General features: G+C 39.3%; 2 protein-coding genes across 18 annotated transcripts in view; one reads left to right on the top strand and one right to left on the bottom strand.

The window, feature by feature from the left end:
- The window catches only part of SWT1 (SWT1 RNA endoribonuclease homolog), a 112,858-nt gene extending 101,203 nt beyond the window's left edge, over positions 1–11,655 (bottom strand). For 7 of the 15 annotated variants that reach the window (XR_009730060.1, XR_009730058.1, XR_009730056.1 and 4 more), the window contains exons 1-3: positions 11,361–11,654; positions 4,162–4,245; positions 2,050–2,133 (exon numbers count right to left, since the gene is read on the bottom strand). Coding sequence is in view for 10 of the 15 variants with exons in the window: in XM_061383477.1 (XP_061239461.1) it covers positions 2,050–2,133; positions 4,162–4,236 (159 nt within the window). In the remaining 5 variants the exon portion in view is untranslated. The other 8 variants (XM_061383469.1, XM_061383474.1, XM_061383479.1 and 5 more) reach the window with 7 other exon arrangements.
- A 94-nt stretch (positions 11,656–11,749) lies between these two features.
- Positions 11,750–26,298, top strand: part of TRMT1L (tRNA methyltransferase 1 like) — a 34,629-nt gene continuing 20,080 nt past the window's right edge. The window contains exons 1-8 of one of the 3 annotated variants that reach the window (XM_061383481.1): positions 11,758–12,290; positions 13,668–13,808; positions 16,618–16,728; positions 18,377–18,490; positions 21,860–21,924; positions 23,798–23,927; positions 25,321–25,444; positions 25,927–26,006. In XM_061383481.1, the coding sequence (XP_061239465.1) occupies positions 12,038–12,290; positions 13,668–13,808; positions 16,618–16,728; positions 18,377–18,490; positions 21,860–21,924; positions 23,798–23,927; positions 25,321–25,444; positions 25,927–26,006 (1,018 nt within the window). In that variant the 5' untranslated portion in view covers positions 11,758–12,037. Of the gene's footprint in view, positions 12,291–13,667; positions 13,809–16,617; positions 16,729–18,376; positions 18,491–21,859; positions 21,925–23,797; positions 23,928–25,320; positions 25,445–25,926; positions 26,007–26,298 lie in introns of all 3 variants that reach the window. The other 2 variants (XM_061383482.1, XM_061383483.1) reach the window with 2 other exon arrangements.

Genomic DNA, 26,298 nt, shown 5'->3' with positions numbered 1-26,298 from the left:
CAGTCCATGGAATTCTCCAAGCCAGAATACTGGAGTGGGTAGGTATTCCCTTCTCCAGGGGATCATCCCAAACCAGGGATCGAACTCAGGTCTCCCGCATTGCAGGCGGATTCTTACCAGCTGAGCCACCAGGGAAGCCCAAATGGTAAACTAAAAAACTAAGTGAAGATTTTTCAACAGAGGAGAAATATGATGAAATCAGTGTTTTAAGAAGGTTAATACAGCAAGAATTGCAACAGCAGTTCCATTATGTGAAAACAAACTCTTAAAAACCCAAATCTGCATTCATGGAACTTTCACAACTGCCGGGGTCCAGCCCCAGCAGGATCCAGGGGTACCCTCAGGATGATGGCTTAGGCAATAAGGATAGCAAAGCGGAGAGATCAGAGGCTTGATCTTCCTTGATTAACACAGAAAGCCAATAAAGCTCCTGTGCCCCAAGGAGTCATCCTGAAAGAAGAACAGAGAGAGAAAAGGAGAGAAAAGAACGACATGGGGAGACCAAGCTTCGGTGAGCGAGGCCCATAACTTTATTTTCAAAAGGAACTTTTATACCTTGACTTGTACACAGAGGGAAATGAAAGATGAAGTCATACAGAGTCAGCCGAAACACTACATAAAACCAGGATTTTTTATGCATACCTTTCCCATAAACAATGTTGTGTACATTATCTTCTAGCCTTGGAGGCCTGTGGACATTTTATGACTCTTTTTTGATAAAGGCTGCTCAACCAGAAAACTTATTTTCCCTTGAAGTGTTTTTTCTTTACATTTCTAATCTATGTCAGCCTCAGAAAGTGCTAAACAGAGTTACATTCTCAGGGAGCAAAGGTGCAGTAAGTTACAACAAAGAAAGAACCAATTAGCTCAAAGGTCTGATGTGGTTAATTCCAAGGCTGTTACTTGTTTTCCTTACATTCCAACTATGTTAACCAACGCACTCCCAGGTGCACAATGGATAAGGGATATGGGAACCTGGCAGCAAGCATTGGCCCAATAATGAAGCCCTTTACCAGTACTATCTATTCTAATAATTTTTCATCCCTTAAAGGACTCTATGCTCATTAGGACTTTTAGAATGTTTTGGCTTCCCGTGCCTTTCAAGGTTGGGGAGTTGTGAACAATCATGTGTGTTAATTGCAAGAATATGGATAAACCTGTCAGGCAAGCTAGAAAGCCATCAGAGGGGTTAAAATAGAAATATTCCTTTCATGCCCAGGAGACTTATTAACTAAAGCTCTAAGTTGACTTTTTCCAGAGAAAGGTGGTCGGGGATAGCCCCCTGTTAATGTCAGAAGAGTTGGTGAAAGGCATAATATAATAAACAGTAGACAGATTCTAGTTTTGGGGTAGATGCTGAAGCAGATTCAGGGGGTCCCTCGAGCCATGATCTGCCTTGCTTGTCATGGCTCTTCCACATGACCTTGTCATGGGTGGGATCTCCCGGGTGGCTCCCGGCACACAACTATTTTCTCTTATTACCTACAACAACTGTGCAGCAATCTTCATATACGCCTAACTCTTCCCTTGAATGTGGTGAGCACTTCGCAACCATCCATGTACCAGGTTGATGTGTTTAGTCTGCTGTCACTGTTCCATATTATTTGGCAGACAGTGGAAAAAAATCTGGACTTCACTTTGTTGCTGCAAACAATTTTGTGTCCTTTCACAAGTCACTTAACTTTCTGGATCTCAATTTCTGAATCTGAAAATGCAAACACTATCTCTGCCCTGGTGACTTCAAAATGAAATTGTAAAGACAAATTTAACCACATACAGGAAAAGACTTAAAAATTGTCTAAATTTATATTTACGTTGTCTAATCCCACATGATAGGATCTATTAGCACAAAGGAAGAATTTGATAAATGCTTTTCGGTGAGCAGCAGGGCAAAGCTGCTTTTCCATCTATCGGCTATCAAAAAGCACGTATAATATCAAGAAAAAATTAATGGAAAAGTAGTAGGGGAGTTTATATCATAAAGCTTTCAACTGTACATTAAAACTTTAACATAATTTTTAGAGTTAGTTACAGTATCTAAATACTCACTAGTTTTCTCTTCTCTGATGACACTGATCTTACAGAGCAAGTTGAACAAGGAGAACTTACTGATGCTTTTTTCTCTCTCTTATCCTAAGAATGTCATTTGGAAAAAAAGAAAAGCACAAAATAAAGCACAGTGTAAGACAGCATTCTTTTATCAATGTCGTTGTAAATCAAGATTCCTTCTGCATTAATAATAAGTTTCAGAAGAGAACAATGTTTATTTATTTAGCTGTATTGGGTCTTTGTTGCTGTGCACAGGCTTTCTCTAGTTGCAGAGAGCAGGGACTATTCTCTAGTTGTGGTAGGAGAGCCTTCTCACTGCAGTGGCTTCTCTTGTTGCAGAGAAAAAGCTCTAGGTGCGAGGGCTTCAGTAGCTGCAACACCTAGGCTCAGCAGTTGTGCTGCACAGGCAGCAGTTATGGCTCTCAGGCTCTGGAGCAAGTTGGGCTCAGTAGCTGCGGCTTACAGGCTTAGTTGCTCTTTGGCATGTGGAATCTTCCCGGACCAGGGATCAGAACTGTGTCCCCTCCATTGGTAGTTGGGTTCTTATTCACCATACCACCAGGGAAGTCCGGGAACAATGTTTAAAGGCATACAAACATTGGTAAGAGGAAAGGAGACTTAACTAGAAATCAGAAGATCTAAGTGGTCTTGAATTAGGAATGAGATGGGATAGAAGTGGGCTTCTCTGGTGGCTCACATGTTAAAGAATCTGCTTGCAATGCAAGAGACCTGGGTTCAATTCCTGAGTCAGGAAGATCCCTTGAAGAACGGAATGGCTACCAACTCCAGTATTCTTGCCTGGAGAATTCCACGGACAGAGGAGGCTGGTGGGCTACAGTCCATGGAGTTGTAAGAGTTGGACGTGACTGAGTGACTAACACTTTTACTTTTTCACTTTCACTTGGGATAGAGGTAATATAGCAGAAAGTTGCAGACAGCTCACATAAGGACATTGGGAAATGGTACTACCATAGTGATACTTAGTCTTCTACAAAGCAAAACCATATACCCAGTTATTTTTTCAGTGGCTCCTGAATTCAACAGACCCAGGAGAAACGTATTTCAAGTACTTACCGTGTATCAAAGACACTTTTCTAGACAGTGAGAACAGATTAGTGAAAAAAAAATAAAAGTCCCTGCTGTCATACAGGTTACACCTACTGCAGGTTTAACTTACAAATAAGTAAAGTAATATATTTAGTGTATCAGATGATGCTATTAAAAAAATAATAATAATAAAGCAGAAAAAGGGGTCAGGAAGGGCTGGGAGGCAAGGGTGAGGCTGGTGCAATTTTAAACAAAGTAGTCAAAATGGGTCCCCACCGGTAATTTGACACCTGAACGGAGACCTAATGAAATGAAGGAACAAACCCTGTGAGTAGCTAGGGAAAGTTAAAGGGAGTAACAGCAAGCACAAATCAGGAATGTGCCTGGCTTACTGGAGCAGCAATAAGGAAGCCAAGGAGTGCAGAAAGCAAAGGGAGAATGAGATGGAGATGAGATAGTGACAGTAATGTGTTTTCTGTCCTAGCAAAGACATTAACTTTTTCTCTGAAGTGGAAAATCACTAGAAAATATTGAGCAGAAGAGTGACATGATTTAACATTTTAATAGGATCACTGTGCCTGTTATGGTGAGTGCACAAGAAGGCAAAGGTAGAAAGCAAGCTGTTTGCCTGGATCATGGTGATAGCAGTGGGAGTGGGAGTCACACTCAGCTGACAGAATTTGCTGATAGATGGGATGCAGGCAGAGCATGATGCCCAGGGTTTTGGTCCAAGCAACTTAAAGAATGTAACTGCAATTTACCACATTGAGAACACTGAGGCTGGGCACTTGCAAGAGTACAGTTTAAGAGGAGAAAGAGCCAAAAAGGATGCTGCCAAGCCTCAGTTTCTTCATTTGTACAATTGGGATAATAATAGTACCTACCTCATAGAGTTGAGAGGAATAAATAAAATAATGAAGGAAAAGAAAAACAAATGACTCTTTCTCGGTCAGAAGAACAAAATATTTACATAACTTGTTTTAACACTGAGGTATATTTTTTTCATCACACAAAAATAAAACTGCAAAACAGGGTATCTTTAGGTCAATAAGTCAAAATTCTTACTTCAATATTGGATGATGGGGTGGTGCCTTTTCTCCGAGACGTCTCCTTTTTTTCACAAGATTCTTTGTTGGACATTTTGCAAAGCTAAAAGAAACATCAAAAACACATTATGTGTGTGGGTTTTTTTTTTTAACCATTGCTACAACAAAAACATTAGAAATCATACTTTTTTCAGTTTCTTAAAGATTGGAGCTTTATAAAAATAATTTTTGTATTTTACCCATTCTCAACATGATAGGATTGTCTCATTGTTCCACTTTACTTATATTCTGCCTCATGACCTGTTTCCTTCCATCAGTGTGGGGATGGTCACCTTTTAAGAAAGACTCTCAAAAGTATGCCTTTAAGGCAAACTTCTCTCTCTAGCGTCACATTCCCATTTTCAATTGCCTGCAGGACTATTATATTTTGCCCCAACCACACCTCAAAACCAATTAGTCACTAAATCTTCATTTTCTCAACATACGCTCCATCTCTCACTGAGTGAGATGTCGGGCAAAACACGTACATTTTTTGAGTCCTAGTTCCACTATGTGTAAAATAGAGATAACTCATCCAAGAGGGTTTTTTAAAAACTTAAATGAAACTACAGATGTAAAAGCACCTTGTACAAGATAGTACACAGTTCAGTTCAGTTCAGTCACTCAGTCATGTCCAACTCTTCACAAACCCATGAATCACAGGATGCCAGGCCTCCCAGTCCGTCACCAACTCCTGGAGTTCACTCAGACTCATGTCCATTGAGTCGGTGATGCCATCCAGCCACTCATCCTCTGTCGTCCCCTTTTCCTCCTGCCCCCAATCCCTCCCAGCATCAGAGTCTTTTCCAATGAGTCAACTCTGCGCATGAGGTGGCCAAAGTACTGGAGTTTCAGCTTTAGCATCAGTCCTTCCAAAGAACACCCAGGGCTCATCTCCTTTAGAATGGACTGGTTGGATCTCCTTGCAGTCCAAGGGACTCTCAAGAGTCTTCTCCAACACCACAGTTCAAAAGCATCAATTCTTCGGCGCTCAGCTTTCTTCAGAGTCCAACTCTCACATCCATACATGACTACTGGAAAAACCATAGGCTTGACTAGACGGACCTTTGTTGGCAAAGTAATGTCTCTGCTAGATCTAGGTTGATCATAACTTTTCTTCGAAGGAGTAAGCGTCTTTTAATTTCATGGCTTCAGTCACCATCTGCAGTGATTTTGGAGCCCCCCAAAAATAAAGTCTGACATGGTTTCCCCATCTATTCCCCATGAAGCAATGGGACCAGATGCCATGATCTTCGTTTTCTGAATGTTGAGCTTTAAGCCAACGTTTTCACTCTCCTCTTTCACTTTCATCAAGAGGCTCTTTAGTTTCTCTTCACTTTCTGCCATAAGGGTCGTGTCATCTGCATAGCTGAAGTTATTGATATTTCTCCCGGCAATCTTGATTCCAGCTTGTGATTCTTCCAGCCCAGCGTTTCTCATGATGTACTCTGCATAGAAGTTAAATAAGCAGGGTGACAATATACAGCCTTGACATACTCCTTTTCCTATTTGGAACCAGTCTGTTGTTCCATGTCCAGTTCTAACTGTTGCTTCCTGACCTGCATATAGGTTTCTCAAGAGGCAGGTCAGGTGGTCTGGTATTCCCATCTCTTTCAGAATTTTCCACAGTTTATTGTGACCCACACAGTCAAAGGCTTTGCTGCTATTGCTAAGTCACTTCAGTCATGTCCGACTCTGTGCGACCCCATAGACGGAAGCCCACCAGGCTCCCCCGTCCCTGGGATTCTCCAGGGAAGAACACTGGAGTGGGCTGCCATTTCCTTCTCCAATGCATGAAAGTGAAAAGTGAAAGGAAGTCGCTCAGTCGTGTCCGACTCTTAGCGACCCCATGGACTACAGCCTACCAGGCTCCTCTATCCATGGGATTTTCCAGGCAAGAGTACTGGAGTGGGGTGCCATTGCCTTCTCTTTGGCATAGTCAATAAAACAGAAATAGATGTTTTTCTGGAACTCTCTTGCTCTTTCGATGATCCAGCGGATGTTGGCAATTTGATCTCTGGTTCCTCTGCCTTTTCTAAAACCAGCTTGAACATCTGGAAGTTCACGGTTCATGTATTGCTGAAGCCTGGCTTGGAGAATTTTGAGCATTACTTTACTAGCGTGTGAGATGAGTGCAATTGTGGGGTAGTTTGAGCATTCTTTGGCAGTGCCTTTCTTTGGGATTGGAATGAAAACTGACCATTTCCAGTCCTGTGGCCACTGCTGAGTTTTCCAAATTTGCTGGTATATTGAGTGCAGAACTTTCACAGTATCATCTTTCAGGATTTGAAATAGCTCAACTGGAATTCCATCACCTCCACTAGCTTTGTTCGTAGTGATGCTTTCTAAGGCCCACTTGACTTCGCATTCCAGGATGTCTGGTTCTAGGTCAGTGATGACAACATCATGATTATCTTGGTCATAAAGCTCTTTTTTGTACAGTTCTTCTGTGTATTCCTGCCACCTCTTCTTAATATCTTCTGCTTCTGTTAGGTCCATACCATTTCTGTCCTTTATCAAGCACATCTTTGCATGAAATATTCCCTTGATATCTCTAATTTTCTTGAAGAGATCTCTAGTCTTCCCCATTCTGTTGTTTTCCTCTATTTCTTTGCATTGATCACTGAGGAAGGCTTTCTTATCTCTTCTTGCTATTCTTTGGAACTCTGCATTCAGATGTTTATATCTTTCCTTTTCTCCTCTGCTTTTTGCTTTCCTTCTTTTCACAGCTATTTGTAAGGCCTCCCCAGACAGCCATTTTGCTTTTTCCCATTTCTTTTCCATGGGGATGGTCTTGATCCCTGTCTCCTGTACAATGTCACGAACCTCCATCCATAGTTCATCAGGCACTATATCAGATCTAGTCCCTTAAATCTATTTCTCATTTCCACTGTATAATCATAAGGGATTTGATTTAGGTCATACCTGAATGGTCTAGTGGTTTTCCCTACTTTCTTCAATTTAAGTCTGAATTTAGCAATAAGGAGCTCATGATCTGAGCCACAGTCAGCTCCTGGTCTTGTTTTTGCTGACTGTATAGAGCTTCTCCATCTTTGACTGCAAAGAATATAATCAACCTAATTTCGGTGTTGACCATCTGATGATGTCCATGTGCAGAGTCTTCTCTTGTGTTGTTGGAAGAGGGTGTTTGCTATGACCAGTGCGTTCTCTTGGCAAAATTCTATTAGCCTTTGCCCTGCTTCATTCCATATTCCAAGGCCAAATTTGCCTGTTACTCCAGGTGTTTCTTGACTTCCTGCTTTTGTATTCTAGTCCCCTATAATGAAAAGGACTTCTTTTTTGGGTGTTAGTTCTAAAAGGTCTTGTAGGTCTTCATAGAACCATTCAACTTCAGCTTCTTCAGCATTACTGGTTGGGGCATAGACTTGGATTACTGTGATATTGAATGGTTTGCCTTGGAAACAAACAGAGATCATTCTGTCGTTTTTGAGATTGCATCCAAGTACTACATTTCAGACTCTTTTGTTGACCATGATGGCTACTCCATTTCTTCTAAGGGATTCCTGCCTGCAGTAGTATATATAATGGTCATCTGAGTTAAATTCACTCATTCCAGTCCATTTTAGTTCACTGATTCCTAGAACGTCAATGTTCACTCTTGCCATCTCCTGTTTGACCACTTCCAATTTGCTTTGATTCATGGACCTAACATTCCAGGTTCCTATTCAATATTGCTCTTTACGGCATTGGACCTTGCTTCCATCACCAGTTACATCCACAGCTGGGTATTGTTTTTGCTTTGGCTCCATCTCTTCATTCTTTCTGGAGTTATTTCTCCACTGATCTCCAGTAGCATATTGGGCACCTGCTGACCTGGGGAGTTCCTCTTTCAGTATCCTATCATTTTGCCTTTTCATACTGTTCATGGGGTTCTCAAGGCAAGAATACTGAAGTGGTTTGCCATTCCCTTCTCCAGTGGACCACATTCTGTCAGATAGTACATAGTCGAGTCTAAAAAAATACTGGCTTCAGCAATTGTCTTTCTGCTAGACCCTGAGCTTCTTGAAGAGTACACTGTATCGAAAATTTAGGAGGTGTTCATAAATGCCCTCTGAGTAAATGAGTAGGTGAATTTTTCTTTCCCAGAATAGTGATTGTTCATTCTGAGTCACTTTCAACTCTTACTCATTGCAGTCCCTCTGTCCATTTCTTATCCCAGTCTCCCTTTTCCAGCCTGGGTCTGGATCAAGTCTATACTGCTGTTACTGACAGAAAGAAAGAAACCTGCACACAGTCATCCCCAATGGTCATAAACACTTTAAAGATAGTATATATAATCATCCTGTACTGGAACACAGAGGCCAGAGATTGGGAACATCACCAGATTTGCTGGGGCAAGAAGATAGAAAGGGGTCCACAAGCAAAGTCCAAAGGAGAGTTTATTGCTGCTAGTGATATGTATAGGACTTCCATGTGACACAGAGACGGTAAAGAACGAGCCTGCGATGCAGGAGACCAGAGTTTGATCCCTAGGTCAGGAGGATCCCCTGGAGAGGGAATGGCAACTCACTCTAGTATTCTTGCCTGATAATCCCATGGAAAGAGGAGTCTGGCAGGCTACAGTCCATGGGGTCGCAAAGAGTCAGACACGACTGAACAACTAACACACACACACAACACACACACAGACAGAGTGATAAGTACTGATGCTAAGAACATAACAAAGACTAGAAACCAAGCAATTACAAGTACTCCTGGTCAAACATGATCACAGTAAGTGAAGTTCTATAAAAGAATGATCAGTTACACTAAATCAAACTTGTAGAATGTTTTGAAGAATATGGAACAAAGAAAATACTGAAACCAGAAATCTAATAATAATAAAAATTAATAAAACAGTCAACATACACTTCTAATGACAGATTCTAAATTATCCAGAAATTTTGCCTTTTAAGATAATTCATGGCAATAATTAAATTCACAGTTGAGCTTCCAGATTACAGGAATAATCTTCATTTTTCTTTCTTGTTCCAAGGATCCCATTCCATGGGGAGAAAGGTATAAGGAAAAACAATAACTTCCATGAAATAAATTGCTTAAGGCAATGGGTTGGTTTTTTTACCTTTTACAATTTAAACCCTTTCATGTTGTGCTTTGAATACACACACACACACACACACATATACACAAAACCAATTTGAATCTATTATCCATAAGACAAATCAGAAAAAAAAATACTGCAGAGAGTAGACTATCAAAAGAAAAACACCTACATATGTACTGTGACAAATTATATTAGTGTACCATTCATACCAATTTTATGGAAATCAAAATATAAACTAAATGAGTGGAGATTTCCTGTGCTGGCCTGCTTCCCAATTGGCTCCTGATCTCTGCTGCCACCGTCTCTTATGAAGTTTCCTCTCACAATAAGTAGAGATGACCTGTGCAACCAACAGGATATATTTATATAATATGTGGCCAGGTCAAATAACACACTGTGGCTTCTGCCTTTCTCTGTCTTGAATTGTTCACCCTAGGAAAAGCCAGCCACCATATCATGAAGACATTCAAGTAACCCTAGGAAAAGCCCACCAAGGAAGAGCTGAAACCTTTTGCCAAAAATGAATGGACTTATAGGCGTGTGAGTTGGCCACCCTTGAAGCTGATCCTGCAGCCTTAATCAAGCATCCACTAGGCAGCATCCCTTGCAAGTATTTCACTGCAATGTGATGAGAGACCCTAAGGCAGATACCCCCAGAAAGCCATTTCTGAACTCCTGACTCATATCTACTGTGGGGTAAGAAGTGTATTTGGTTGTCTTAAGCCATAAAGTTTTGAAGAACTTACGCAGCAATAGATGAGTAATATACTCAATATAATTTTTCAAACTTTGAAGATGCCTTCTTTAGGATGGCTCAAGAGCAGGGACCATGCTTGGGAATTCTGATTAAAATTCCACAGAATACACAGACTAAAAATCTAGCCCTTTTCATCTTCTGGTTTTCAACTGGTATTAATGAAATTGACATCCTAAATCAAGCTTTCAATTAACCATCCATTCTTTCACAAATTAAAACATCACTGGTTCCTAGATGATGCATAAATATCCACTACTCATGCCTGCAAACTATAGTTATCTTCCCATTTTTAATTAACTGTTAAGACCAGTGAGGCAGTATATACATCCAGGAATAGTAGTTAAAACTTGTGGATGGGGCCACTAAGAGGGCTTTAGAATCACAATTCACAAAAACTTCCATGGGATAAATTGTTTAACTGGGAAGGAGAGGAGGGGGAAACCCCTCCACATATACTTTCTAAGTTCTGGGAGGGAGGACCACATTCCTGTTTTGAGTTTCGAAATGCCAAAAAAAGCACACTCGCTCTCCCCTGGGTACTGAAAACAAATAGAAAATAAACAGACCAAGAAGAAAACTATTAAGTATCACTTTTATTAACTAGGAAAACCGAACGGGAAGTGCGAATACCTGAGACTAAAAGAAGACTCCCTCTCCCTTTCTGCTTCCTGTAAAATTCGGACCAGTGTAGGCAGAGCAGTCAGAAAACAAGGCATTCCTCTTGCCTCCCGCAGTGGCCTTGAAGGAGCGCGCCTTAAACTCAAGCAGGCTCGGAGAGGAAAGAGAAGTACGGAGGCCTGGAAACTTAGACGCCTTGAGGAATCTGAATCGCATCAGTCAAGTGCCCTGAAGCTCCACACATTCAGGAGCCTTGGATATTAAAAGCCTAAATGTAAGCATAGGCTCTTCTCCCCACTCCTGGGCCCCAGCAATTCACCATCCACAGGAATCTTACAGCCACAGCGCGGCGCTGCTATTGGGAATACGTAGGTTAAAACAAAATTAAAAGGAAAAGAGTGTTCAGATCATGGTGTGATCTGAAGAGCAGACCCCCATCTGGAAGTCCACCTAACTGACAAGCGGCCCAGAAACCGCCTAATCCCGCGGACTCGGTTAGAAACACACTGCACCCAACCCGTGGCGAGAGGCTGCCCGGAAGGCAGAGCCGAGCCAGAACCACACCCTTCACAGAGCAGGCTCAACTCCGGGTCCGCCCACAGAGTCGCCCCGCCCAGGCTCGAGAGGCCCCCGAATCCTCCGTCCGTCCCGCCGGCTGCCCCATTTCGGTCCCGGAGTGAGGCATGGAGAGTACCCACCGAAACGTCAACTAACCCCTCGGCTTCCCTACGTTACTTACCAGAGGCCGCGCCGGTTGCGATTTGGGACGCCCAAACCCTGAGAAAGGGACCCCGAGCGCGACGCCCGCTGGGAAATGTAGTTCTGCGCTCGGAAGGTAGCTGGCGCTCGAACGCTCCGGAGCATTTGTTTGAAGTGAAGTGAAGGCGCTCAGTCGTGTCCGACTCTTTGCGACCCCATGGACTGTAGCCTACCAGGCTCCTCTGTCCATGGGATGTTCCAGGAACGTTTGTTTAGCTTTGCATTTACTTCCTCCAAGCCCTTGGCACCACCCCCCCGCCCCGCTCCGCCCCGAGCGGCGCGGTGCACTCTGGGTATTGTAGTTTTGATTGCGTTCGGTGGTTGACGGCTAGAACGGAGACGCACGGTGGAAACGGAACTCTCTGACCTCATTGGACGCCATCCCCCAGCATGCTCCTGCGCAGGCGGGGCTGTCGTCGTAACGCCTCGGGGAAAAGGAAGCGGACGGGACCGCGAATCGCTGCCTGTGGCTTTTAATTTTTCTGCTGACTGGATTTGGTCACTGATTCTTCATCTTTTGTCTGTTGCACGCATCTCGCCCTCCCCATTTGCTTCCCCACTTCTCGGATCCGGCCCTCTGGGCTTTCACGCCATTTCTCTCACTCCGCAGTGAGCCCCTGCTGGTCCCCGGGCGGGCCTGGCAAGGAGGCGGTAACTATGGAGAATATGGCGGAGGAGGAGCTGCTGCCCCAGGAGAAGGTGGAGGTGGTCCAGGTCCCGGTCCCGACCCCGACCCCGGACTCGGCTCGGGTCCCAGCACCGGCCCCGGATTCGGCTCCGGTCTCGGCCTCGACCCCGGCCCCGGCCTCGGCTCCGACTCCGGCCTCGGCTCCAGTCCCAGCCCCTGCCCTGGCCCAGGCTTCGGCCCTGTCCCCGTCCCTAGCCTCTGCCCCTGATGAGGCTGAAAGCAGTAAGTGCAGGGAGGCCCAGATCTTTCTGCCGCAGGAGAAGCAAGAAAGTGCGCCTTGCTGGGGAGTAGGGGAGGCCCTTCTTCACTGGAATGGTTTTTACGGGGGAAAAGGCAGTTTTAGCGAAATGGGGGGAGGAACGAGGGACCCGTATAGCGGTAAAAACGGGTACAGGGTGGGGGACGGCATCTCCACAAACCTCGGGGATCTCACAGGGAATGATCTGTGGAGGCCAGTGGTGCTGCAGGTGGAAGGAAATAATGGGATCGTGGACGTCTTCTTTAAAGGAGGTCTTTTTCTGGTACAGAAATTAGAAGTTACACCTCATTTGGTAGTTTCCCTCTCAGCCCTGTCTGCCATATTTCCCTGTGTCCTTTAAAATATGATAGAGTAACCGAGTTTACTGCAGTAGGTGCTAACTGCCAAGATTTAGAAACCGTTGCTGTCAATTAGGTTTTATGTCTAGAAATAGACACGAGATGGGGTTTTTCTCATTTTTTCTTTAGCAGCTTGCCTCCAAAAAGAATTTGGGGCTGACGAGTAGTTTAAGATAGAGTGACTAAATTATAGTTGTTTTCCCTCAGACGTAAATACGCATTGAGTTTTGTACGTTTCTCCAAGTCGGCTGTCGAAAATTAATAGCCTGTATTAATTGTGCTTGCATGTTTTATAAGTGATGGTTTATTAGGCCATAAAAGAATTTAAAAGATTGATAAGTAACACTTTATCAAGAATCGTCTGAACATTTTTAAACGTAAGCTCTGAGAAACTTTTCTTTAAAAATTTTGTCCCCAGATTGACCTTTATGCTTTTTCTGAATCATAACAACAAAAATCTTAATTTGTTGTCTTTCCTACTTCTAAGCCAGTTTTGAGGTTAATGTGTAAAAAAAAAACACATTTCAGTAGTTATAATCTAATAGAATTATTTCTGCAATTTTTAAACAACATACAGATTGCTAAAGAGTAGGGTGGATCACAGAAAAGACCAAGGTCAGAATGCCTCAGGTGGGCCTCTCCTCATCCCGGAAGATCAAAGCTAGTTAAGTGCTAAATAAGGCCAATTGTTTCTTCCGCAACTGCAATGGGGGAAGAGCAGATAAACTCCAGAGTAAGATATCCTCCTAAACTCACCTCTAGATACGGTCTTTTTATGTGCTTGAGCAGCTTTAGGGGATGTATGCTTTCTCCATCTCCCTACCATCATGAATATGTTAAACATAGTTTGGGAAGATTTATTCAGATATTCCAGAATTTATGAGTATTTAAAGAATGTGTGATGTTTTAAAAACCTGAAAATGCATTTCTGGAACAAATAGTGATTAAGAAATTGGAAATGCATTAGAAACATATTAATCACATTTTGAAAATTATTTTTAGATGGTCTAGTTAGCCCTTTGAAATCAGTCTCATATAGGCAAGATGAAGATGGCATATCTGAAGTAGAATTGAAAATTGAGGAAGAAAAAGAAGTTTTAAAAGAACCGCCTAGCATCTTGGAATCATCTGATTTAATAAGAGGTTTGCCTATTGACTTCTAGATTATTAGCGAGTTACAAAAAGATCGAGTGATTTTAAGTACAGATTGATATCTACTGTCTTGAACCAGAAAGTGACTTTAGAGATGTGCTTAGGCGTTTTCATGAATCTTTAGACAGATCTTTAGAGTTTTCTTCAGTAGTGGACTACAGGATTTTCAGTTTTCTAACTTACTGGGCCCCTTTCACTTACTCTGTACTACTTAGTAGTTAGAATGATTGCAATAAACACGTCGTTAGTAGTACTATGTATCTTGTTTGACACACACAGATCTTTGAAGTATGGAAGCCAGTGATTTCAAATTAAATAGGTTGGTTTGTACATATGTAATGAATGTACAGATTCATTGCCTGAATCTTACTGTCTGGGCCTGTAATTAAAAGTTTTCATCAAATGGGAAAACAGTTTATCTGTTTATAGAAAGTGCCTCATTGTAAGTCATTTGAACAATACCTGATATATTGGTATATATCAGGTATATATATATATATACCTTATATATATAACAATGTTGCTGTTTGTTGCTGTTTGTGTTTCTCATTTTGGAATTAGGTAAAATATATTTTAATAAATTTTAACAGGAATGTCTGATAGGGCTGAATTGAATTCCAAAATTTTGACTCAGTGTGCTACTGCACCCAAAAAGACTAATGATTTTTTTTTTTTTTTAAACCAGTGCCTGCTGTGTGCAGGTTACTGCACTAGGCATTTAACATAGCCCTTGGCTTCTTACTGCTTATTTGTAGATGAGACAAACAAGAATGTAGATTATATAGAAGAGAAACAAAGCAACTGGGAGTGAAGCTTGGAGAGAATAGGCAGGAAGACAGCAGTGTGGAGAAATTATATAATCTAATTATGTAATATTAAGCCTTGTGGTTTATCCCATTGACTCCTAACTCATTGGAAATCTTTTCCTATAAGTTACCATCTCTGAGTCATATATTCAGAATTCTACTTTGTTTTTTTTGTTTTTTTTAGAATTCTACTTTGTTAACATTTCTTTCCATAGGGCTACAATATTCAGGTCTCTCCATCCTTAAAAAGAAAGAAGCAAGTTAAAATCCCATCTCTTTTTTTTTTTTAAATACTAGCAGATTTCTTGAAAAAAGTAATCTATGCTGATTTTCTGTACTTCATTTCTCTTTCCAGTTCTATTTGTACTCTAAAAACGCCTCACTGAACCTTCTTAAAGGTCTCCAGAAACTTACTAAATACTAAATCCAGTAGTCTTTTCTTGATCTCTACAACTATTTGTGATATTTACTGTTAAGCACTACTCTTTTACAGTCCCTTCTTTCCTGGCTTCTGCATTATCTTGATTCTCTATACCATTTTTTCTTTTTGAAGCTACCCTCTTGATTCCTTTTCCTCAACGTCTCCTATCCCTCCACACCTCACTTCAAAATTGTATCCATTTTTGTTAATCAGTGGTGGATTAAGCGGCATTGGGGAATGCATTCCACATGCATTCTAATCATGAATATGTTAAATTCTAATCAAGAATATGTTAAATATATTTTGGAATGATTTATTCATTTATTCCAAAATTTACAAATATGTAATTTGAAGAATGTGTAATATTTGAATAACCTGAAAATGTGTTATTGGGACTGAGTTTTGGCTTTTTTATCCTCAGTTTCAAAACATTTCCCCCTAGGCTTTCTTACTGATGCTCTTAGTTTCACCTAACATGCGTATTTATGAGTTATATCTATTCAGCATCCCTTCTGACCTTCCACTACAATTCAACTGCCTACTGGACTTGCGTACCTAATTCCAGCAGTAATCAAACACACTGTGTAAAAACTGAATTCCCATTCTTCCTCTTCCTTTCTGCCAAAACTGTTTTCCTCTTCCTTTTTATTGGTTAATAGTACTTGTATCAAAATCTCAATTGTTCTTTAATCTTCACCCTTTCACATCCCAAGTCCTCTGCTGCTTTTCTTTACCTTCTATTTTCTAGTACCTTTCCATTACTAATTTCTCACCTCAATTATTGATCTTTGGTACTACAACTACAGATTCTGAAATGCATTCAAATCATATCATTTATTTACTCAAAAATCTGAAAAGATTTAACATTACCTAAAGAGTATAGTTCAAACTAACTTATATAAAATTTATGCCTCCCATGATCTGTACTACATTTTTGGCTGCATTATCTTTCTACCAGCTCTATCCCCCAAACGTACTACTTTCCAGCCAGGAGTGGTGGGGAAGTGGCTATATATTTTTACACCACATGCCTTTGTTTATTTCAGTTACAAGGTTATTTCAGTTTATAAGGCCAGACACCAAATCTCTACTTACTGAAAACCTGTTTATACCTTAAGTCTTGGTCAAACACCACTTCAGTGAAGGCTTCTTAGAGGCAGTTGTTGGAATGAGTTATTCCTCTGTAAACCCACATCATATTACCTTTACCCTTAAGTCTTCATTCATCTTGCCTGGTGTTACAGTTAGTAATTAACATGTTTATCTCTCACCCGATTGAAAGTTCTTTGAAAACAGGAAACCTGGCTTCAGTGTTTTATACAGACTAGAAACATTTTCTGTAAAACTATATTGAATAATAAGATAAAATTTAAAAGCTGTGAGGTTATGCAGTGGCAACTCTTTGACTTCTGAGACACACTTGTCATTTACAAACTGAGTTCTGCCTAGGTACTAAGGCACTGTGCTATAGGAAATGAAAGTGTAAAATTCTGTGTGACGTGATAAAATGAAATTGAAGATGGAATACATATTGTTAAAGCATAATTTCCTAACTCTTAAACTTTCCTTTCAGAGAGACACATCTCAATTCAAAGGCAGCTTGCTGATTTAGAGAAGTTAGCTTTCGTAACTGAAGGGGATTGTGACTCTGCCAATTCACTGAACTCAGATAATCTTGATGCAGGTATTTCCATCTTTGGAGGGTTTCTGTTTTTTTTTGTGTTTTTTTGGTCAGTTTCTAATGATTTGTCATCTTTCTACTCATGAAAATTTTGGTAAGCATGAACTTGTTTATTTCCTCCAAGCTAGGGCAGAAGTAAGATAATGTTTTTTAACTTAGGAAATGGTACCCTTCTATATGTAAGGGCACTGTGAGGTAAGTTATTTCACAACCCCTCAAGGAAATTACAGTCTCATGGATATATAAGGGCTTTGTTAGGAATTAACGTTTTACTATGAGTAACAGAAATCCAAAAAATCGTATGGAGGCTTTTATTCTGTCACAAGAAAGAAATCTCAAGACTGGCAAAGTAGAGCTGGTACAGAGTTTCACAGTGTTGTTAGTGCCCTGAGCTCCTGTCGTTCTACTTTATCATCCTTAGTGCTTGGATTCCATCCTCAAGATCTCCTCATGGTTTTTTGAAGTAGAGAGTATATTTTAAAAATTGTGCTTATACTTGCTATGTGCTATATGTGAAAGATATTTGCTGGATTAAAAATTGAGTTATTGGGACTTACCTGGTAGTCCAGTGGCTCAGACTTTGTGTTTCTAATGCAGGGAGGCATGGGTTGGATTCCTGGTCAGGGAACTAAGATCCCACATGCCACACAGGATGATCAAAACAAAAACACCCTGGTATAGTCAAATAAATTTTTTAAAAATTGAGTTACTGTTTCTGTATATTTTATTGATTTAAACCTGGATTTGAGATTTATTTTTAGTACTATTAAAGTTATTATTAAGATACATTACATTTCTAATTAAATGAAACTTCTGTTTTGATGATCCATAATCTTTTTAATAATATGTTAATGAAGAAGGAAGAATTTAACAAATTCAGTAGTAGGATGTGTGCCGTGTGCTTAGTCAGTCATGTCTGACCTTTTGTGACCCCATGGACTGGAGCCTGCCAGGCTCCTCTGTCCAGGGGATTCTTCAGGCAAGAATATTGAAATGGGTTGCCAGGCCCTCCTCCAGGGAATCTTCCCGACCCAGGGATCAAACCCACAACTCCCACATTGCAGGTGGATTCTTCACCATCTAAGCCACCAGGGAAGCCCAAAGCCACTGTAATAGGATACAGAGTATTGCATCCAATCTGCCCCTTCCTTCTTTCATTTTTTTAATTCCACATGTTAACTGTTTTTGTTGCTGCTAGAGTAGAATACCAGAGCTGATACTTTTGTCTGTCTAGCTCCTATCCCTCTGTAAGTGTGACAACTCCTGCCTTTTCCCCTGCCCAAAGTGCAGAACGACATTCTTTCTGGAAGGCATTTTGCCTGGGGGGATATCATGTAGTTTATCATTTCCTCATCTTCTCCATACCCAGTGGTAACAGGGATATCAGCTCGCCACAGAGAGGAGAGTTTTAGGATAAAAATCAGTCACTGACAGTGTCCTAAAACAATTATTGTTAAGTACCTGCTGAGGCAAGAATGACTTCACCTTAATAAATATTAAGAAAGATGTTATCTAAGGAATGTGTGTGTGTGTGTGTGTGTTTTGAGAGGCAAGGATGAGAAAGGGTCCCCTGTTAACTTCTTTTGTAGGCAAATTTAAGCATGAAGACCTGGTATATTCTCTGCTTTATTGGTTCTTTTTTCATTAACAGGAAACAAACAGGCTTGTCCATTGTGCCCCAAGGAGAAATTCAGAGCTTGTAATAGTCACAAGCTTCATCGTCACCTTCAGAATTTACACTGGAAAGTCTCCGTCGAATTTGAAGGTTTGTATTTTTGTACTTACTAAAAAGTGATGTAAATGAAATTCACGATTTTGTACTAGTTTTGGAATTTTACTGACAACATAATCAAGTATCTTCAGTTTAAAATTATGAAGGATATAATGCCCCTCTTTTAATGTATTTATTAATAAAGGACCACATAGTTCTCTAGGCAGTAGATATTTATGACACCAGTAGTTTAGTTTGACAAACTATTAAGTATCTGTTCTGTGTTGGGTACTTGGCTTGGCCCTGAAGGCCCACATTACTTAATGAACCATGTTTTCATAAGTTTTACTTTTCCTTTTTTTATTAGAACAACTACAGTTTTTAATTAACTACGATTAATATTAACTCCAGTAATAGTTTTGAAGGTATAATAAAAATAAAACAAGAAAATAATTGGTATGAATATTGGAAAAGAGAAGATAACATCTCTTTTTTTCCCTGCTGCTGACTTAAAAATGAACAGAGTTAATGAGAGTTTTTGGAACAGTCGTGAGATATAAGATAAATATTCAAACCCAGAGCCTTTCTCTACTCTTGATAAATGGAAATGAGGGGAAAAAAAAGTTACAACAGTGACAAAAACGGCACAATTTGAGGGAGTAAGTTTAACAAGAGGATTCAAATGAAGAATGAAGTCGAAGGACAAAAAGCACGATTTTACCAAGTTAAAAGACTTCCTAGGGAGAGTTATTGTTAGATTCTGAGGTAGTGAATTATGGATTATATGTGTTTAGTTACTCAGGCATGTCCGACTCTTTGTGACCCCATGGACTGTAGCCCGCCAGGCTCCTCAGTCCATGGGATTTCCCAGGCAAGAATACTGGAGTGGGTTGCCATTTCCTTCTCCAACGGATGATATATTACAGCCTTTTTTTAGAAAGAAATTTGGCAACATTTAAAAAATTTAAAATATTTTTCCTCCAGGCACTCCCTCTGCTAAGAGTAAAGGAAGCAATAGACAAAGATGTACAAGAATGTTCATTGCATCATGTGCTTAGAAACAAAAACTTGGAACTAAAAATCAAAGATGATTGAATAAATTATGGTACATACGGACCATGAAATATTATGCAGCCATTGAGAAGAGTGTATTAGATCTATATTAGCTTGCTTGGAAGGATTTTCATGGTAAACTATGAAAATAGTAGTGAAAGTGAAGCCGCTCAGTCGTGTCCAACTGTTTGCGACCCCATGGATGGTAGCCTACCAGGCTCCACGGTCCATGGGATTCTCCAGGCAAGAATACTGGAGTGGGCTGCCACTTCCTTCTCCAGGGGATCTTCCCAACCTAGGGCTCGAACCCGGGTCTCCTGCATTGCAGACAGATGCTTTACCGTCTGAGCCACTAGGGAAGCCCGAAAATAGCAATATATATGATAAAAACAAAAATACTCCCCTCCCCCAAAAAAACCCTAAACATGTACATACTTAAATTTGTATATGATTATGCAAGTACACTGACTGTGAAATGTGGTTATCTGGAGTTTCAACCAGACTAAATGAAACAGTCATTATAAGACACTCCAAAAAGAAGGCAGAACTATTTTCTTATAGTATTGGTAAAAGGTTGTCACTAGTTACTTAGAGAAAAAGTGAATTAGAGACTAATTCAGGAGCCATAGTATCTTATGTTTAATTATTTATGAGAATGTGTAGTAAACCATATTGACTTCTTAACAAAAACGATCTCATTTTAATTACAAAGGTAATGAAGTAATTGCTTTATATAAGCCATTGTTTAATCTCTGGTCTCTCGCCTCCAGGTTATTCCCTTCTGTTTGATGGTTCATGGTATTCTTTACTGTCATGTTCTTTAGGCTGTTGCGTTCTTTCACATGATGGTGATCTGGTAGATGGGGAATATGATAGCTTTTGTCTTTGTGAACAGGCTTCAAAGTAGTTGGTAAATATGTTGAATAAGATCTGCTGAAGGAATAGGAATGAGATGAAGGACAAAATAAGAGTGCCTTACCTAACTGGAGAAGACTGCATTAGACGTGAGAAAGAAGAACATGTCTTCAGATTTAGCCATACGGATGTTGAGATTCATCTAGTGGAGGGAGCCTGGAGGGCACATAAATCTGCAAAGGTTTGGGCTAGAGATACATATTTGGGAGTTGTCAGAATACAGATGGTATTTAAAGCTGAAAGTCTGGATGAAACGACCTTAAGAGTACATATAGGTACAAAGGAAATGGTCCAAGGTCTGGGTCCTAAGACACTTCAGGATACACAGCTAAGAAAAATGATTGGATGTAAAGTGAACTGAACTAGAAGTATGAGAAGAAGGAAGTTAGAGATAAGTTTACAGTTTTTGAGTTAGGAGTAACTGGAAGGCTTTATTATTCATTAAAAAAGTAAAAAAAGAAACCTGGTTCAAGAGTCAAGTGAAAAGTTTAGTCCTTGACAGTAGGTTTTGTTTTGTTTTTTAATGTTTTTTGGTTACACTGGGTCTTCATTGCTGTGCGCAGGGCCACTCTTTTTTGCAACGTGTGGGCTTCTTGGTGCCGTTCCGTGCCTTCTCTCGTTGTGGAGCCCAGGGTCTAGAAGCATGGGCTTCAGGAGTTGCGGCACCTGGGCTCTAGAGCTCAGGCTAAGAATTGTAGTGCACAGACTTAGTTGCTCCGCAGCATGTGAAATCTTACTGGGCCAGGGATTGAACCCGTTTCCCTTGCCTTCGCAGGCAGATTCTTATCCTTTGCATCAGCAGGGAAGTCCTTGACAATAGGTTTTGAAATAATCACTCACATGTCTTGAGTAGGCGATTGGAAGTAGAGATCTGGCCCTCAGGAATGAATTGATAATAGAGCTATAATTTGGAATTCCTTCTCATAGGGGAGATAGTCGCAATCATGAAAGGCATTCAAGTTAGTCAGGAAGTGAGAAAAAATTTATGTAGCAGATCCATCATACAGAAAATCTACATTTTAGAGTATGAGAGAGGGAAGAGGATCTGTAAAGATTAAGTAGGAAGTACGCAAAGAGAACTAAGTGCCATATCATTGATGAAGAAGACGCTGTGTAATAGTAAATGCAGCATAAGGCAAGAAGATGAAGTTGAGAAAAAGTCAAGATGGCAAAAAGTAGATGAGAAAACTGAGTCCCAAAGAAGCTACATGACTAATGCAAAATAACAGATGTTTTTGGAACAACCAGATTCTGAACCTAGATCTCTTGTGTATGTTTTTATACCGTGTCATATATATAGCAAATGCATAAAACTAAGTTAGTCTCATTCAGATAAATTATGACATTACAGATATAAGAATAATCCCCATTATTCTTATAAATTTGGTAGTAATTTTAATAATAATTGAACTTTTGATGAGCAGTGATAAGACAAGCAGCAGTTCTTCCTTCTAGGTTACCGGATGTGCATCTGTCACTTACCTTGTCGACCGGTGAAACCAAACATTATTGGAGAACAGGTAATCACATGTTAGATTTGTTGTTTTTAGATTTAGCTATCTCTAAAGGAAGTACTTGCTTTTAGACTACTTGCTTTTAGACTTTTACTTGTTTTAAGACTAAAATGTGTATATTCAGCAATGAGGTTTACTTTTAAGATTTTGTTTTCAAGGGCTTTCAGATTACCATAGTAGGAAAAATAAGAAATGTGTGAAAATTGTTGCTGTATTGAACTTTTCATTTTATAGTTTTTAATTTCAGTCAGATCACCTGCTATCATATGTTCGAAAGGAAAATTAACCCACATACTAATTTTGAAATGGAGAATTTAAGTAGAAAGCACTTTTCTTTCCAAATAAATTTTGGTCATAGAATAATAACTTAATTTCTGTGGTTTAGCAAGGGTCTTAATAGTGTTGATTCATACTCATCCTCCCTATGCTCTTCCTCTTAATTTGTCAAAGGACAGAATGAAGACACTACTGAAACCTCAGTAACTTTAAAAAGTACATGTGTTTGTATTAGGATACATTTAACCTTTGGGGAATACAAATTATAAAATATTTTATAGTGACACTATCCTGAATGCATATTAGCTTAATAAATCATTATTAGTAAATTTTCCTTTTAGGCCACACAAAAAAAGTAAAGTATTGGGGGAGAAAAACATTCTTAAGTATACTTTGTCAGGATAATGCTTGGCCCATTAACCCTATCTAAGATATTTTGAGTATGATAATCACAATGCCATAAATTGTGGAATGTTCTTGACTGTTCTGTCCTTGCCCTGTGATCGCGAGTAAAGAGTAAGAAGGCATCATAAGCAGGGAAGAGCTATTGGAAGTCGTCTTGTTCTTAACTAAATAAGAAACTAAAAAGTGAGAACTTTTTGCTTGAAAAAATAGACTTTTTATTATGTCTTTAACACTTAGGAGTGTGCTAGCACTAGCTCCAGAGAAGGCAATGGCACCCCACTCCAGTACTCTTGCCTGGAGAATCCCATGGACGGAGGAGCCTGGTAGGCTGCAGTCCATGGGGTCGCTAAGAGTCGGACACGACTGAGCGACTTCACTTTCACTTTTCACTTTCATGCATTGGAGAAGGAAATGGCAACCCACTCCAGTGTTCTTGCCTGGAGAATCCCAGGGACGGAGGAGCCTATGGGGTCGCACAGAGTCGGACACGACTGAAGCGACTTATCAGCAGCCGCAACAGCAGCAGCAGCACTAGCTCAGATTTCCAGAAATCTGGAGAGCCGGTTGTTAAATGTGGCCATCATCAAAAATTTAAAAATGTGAACTTAAAAGTAAATAAATTATATTAAAAACAAAAGTAATGAATACTCAACAACTCACTACTTCCCAGTTATTTTACTATATCTGTGCTCGTGTGTCATTTATATGTATGTACTGTGTCTGCATGGTGGCAGTGTTCTCTGCTGTGATACTGCACATCTCTTCCCTAATTCACATTCAGTGATGTCACATGGGTAGCTTGAAATGTCACATGTGGAGCTTGACATTGGCTATGGTAGAGTGTTTAGATCACAGACCTGCAGACACTACAAATGAGGGCCGTATTTTCCCGGAGAGCCAGTTATATGTCTGCCAACACACTGCTGCTATATCGTACCATTTATAAGTGTTGCTTATAGAAGATAAGAGTAGTTATTTGTTGATTAGAATGAATGGGAAAAAACTAACAAACTTGTGACCTATTGTAACATTAAAAAGCAGATGTAAATATAGGTAAGGAAATAAAGATCCTTTCAGAGTCACATGGCAAAATGAATACTATCTTCTAACATACTTAAATTCACAACCTTAAATAAACTTTTATTTCATTGTCTTAGTAAGTTTTTTATGTATTTAAATTAAATACTCTGTTTGATAGATATCCAGTAAAATGGGCGCCCATTATCATTGTATCATTTGTTCAGCAACAATCACCAGAAGGACAGATATGCTAGGACATGTCAGGCGCCATGTGAACAAAGGAGAGACTAAATCCAGGTATATTGCTGGTGAGTTGAGCAATCTCATTAACATGTTAATAAGTAGATCCTTAAACAGTGGTCTAATTATTATTTTTAGACATCAGACAGATAGAATACTGTGACTTAACCAGATCATTTAGTTAACTGCTAATCCATCCAGTGTTTTTTTTTTTTTCTGTGAGACTCCCAACAGTATAAACTGGTCTCAATTTAACAGATGTATTTAATACATGAGTAGAAAAAAGCAGCTGATGCCCAGTAAATGTAGATATCCTAATGAAAGATAATAGGATTTTATTACTGATGGCTCCTGTACCTGTAACTATCTTAGACTTGTTGTTGAAAAACACTGGAAAAAGGAGGCAGAGTGATATATAAAGATTATTTATAGTCCTGAGTGAGATCAAGTTATTAGTAGCTTATTAATAGTGAGGTTGTTCCTTCTCAAGAATTAAGCCCTTCTGCCCTAAGGCATCCATTATATGTAATGAATACATCTAGAATGGTACTCTGGACCTTTCTTTTAAGTATTGAAAAAAGTAGTGAAATAATTATTTGAAGGGCTTAATTTTCTCACAGAACCTGGTTTGAGAAAGGCTTATCTTGTGAGATATGTGACTTGACACTTAGGTGAGTACAGAAAGATATGTAACATAACAGTAGGAAAGATTACTTTTATGTGGCATTGTAGAAAGAGAAATATGGTTCTCAGTTAACATTCTGATTGTAATTTGATCAAGAAATCCAAACATAAATAATCTCAGTTATTCCCCTCCACATATTATTCTTTCTCCTTTCTTAAATAATTAAAATATATTCACACAAATATATCAATATTTCATTTGAGTTTATAGGAGAATGATTCTAATGTATATTAAAAGTAGAATAATTGTTTTATACATTAGCTTACAGCTGTTGGAATATAATTTGTGATTTAAAATCACAAAAATATTCTGAAGTCAAGCATGTTCAGGAAATAGAATGACTCTTAGTCATCCATGCTAGCTAATGGAATGTTACCACACAGGTTAATTTTCTAACATTTAAACCATAATAAAATATGTGTTTAGCAACCAGCCTCTATAAACACAATATAGTGTTTGATGAGTAAAGGTTATTTTAGGATTTGGCACAGTCTTAGGGTAACTGTCCTTAATTAGGTGTACAGATACATTGATGTGCTAGACAGTTAAGATTTTAAGCTGATAAACTTTAATTCACCAAATACTTAACGGAATGCTGCTCTTTTCCATAGACAGGGCTATGTAGATCAATTTTGGGTGATTTTTTTTTTTTGACATCTACTCAACTGATTTCATTAACGTGAAACTATTATAAAGGAAGGTTATTTTTTATGTTGTTCTTGATATTTATAATTATTTTCTATTTCACTGGAAATCTTTTTTTTTTTTAATTTTAGCTTCTGCTGCTAAACCACCTAAAGAAATTTTGAAAGAGGCAGACACAGATGTACAAGTTTGTCCTAACTATACTGTACCTCAGAAAACAGATTCTTATTTTAATCCCAAAATGAAACTGAATCGGTAAGATAAATTTAAAAAAGAGTTATGGAATGCTTCAGATGCTTCAATTCGTTACAAATGTACCTTCTCTTAATCTTCTTGTTCTAATATATTGAAACTGAAAAGTAGGTATGGAATGAAAATCATTTATTTTGCATTTTCTCAGAACGATTGTTTTATTTTTCTGCCAAACCAATTTTTTTCTCGGAGTAAAGTAGGTCTAACTTTATATAAAATTAAAGGAACAGACTGATGGGCCTGTGCCAAGTTTTATTTATAAAATCATTGTTCATAGGAAATACTTGTTAATAGAACACAATTTGACTAATAGTTTAATTTCACAGGTTTTTAGTTCTTATACTATTAAGTAAGGAATATGTTATTAGGTCTCTTTTCAAAGTAGTTTGCACAGTAAATAGGAACACTTTCTCACTGTTCTTAAAATCCACAATGATGAAACCATGGTACAGTAAAATTATTTCAGATTATTTTCCTTCTTCTAGGCAGCTGATATTCTGTACACTGGCTGCTCTGGCTAAGGAGCGAAAACCTTTGGAATGTCTAGATGCCTTTGGAGCAACTGGTAAGTGATGAAGCTTTTTTTGGAACCTCACTTTATCAAATCTGTACAGTATCTTTTCTTTCCCTTTATTTTTTCCTTGTTGTTGTTTAGCCACTTTGAGAACTAAGGGTTTGTTTATATCATGTGAACCTTAAGAGATTTTTTTCCCCAGTTTTATTGAGAAAGAATTGGCATACATTACTGTATGGGTGTACAAGTTTAATTAAGATGTAGAGCATGATGGTTTGATTTACATATACAATAGGTTCAGCTAACATCCATCATCTCTTATAGATAAGTAAGAAGAAAAAAA

The sequence above is a fragment of the Bos javanicus genome, chromosome 16, assembly GCF_032452875.1.
Source record: "Bos javanicus breed banteng chromosome 16, ARS-OSU_banteng_1.0, whole genome shotgun sequence".
NCBI lineage: Eukaryota > Metazoa > Chordata > Mammalia > Artiodactyla > Bovidae > Bos > Bos javanicus.
The sequence above is the reverse complement of the archived record's forward strand: the minus strand, read 5'-3'. Positions and strand labels throughout refer to the sequence as shown.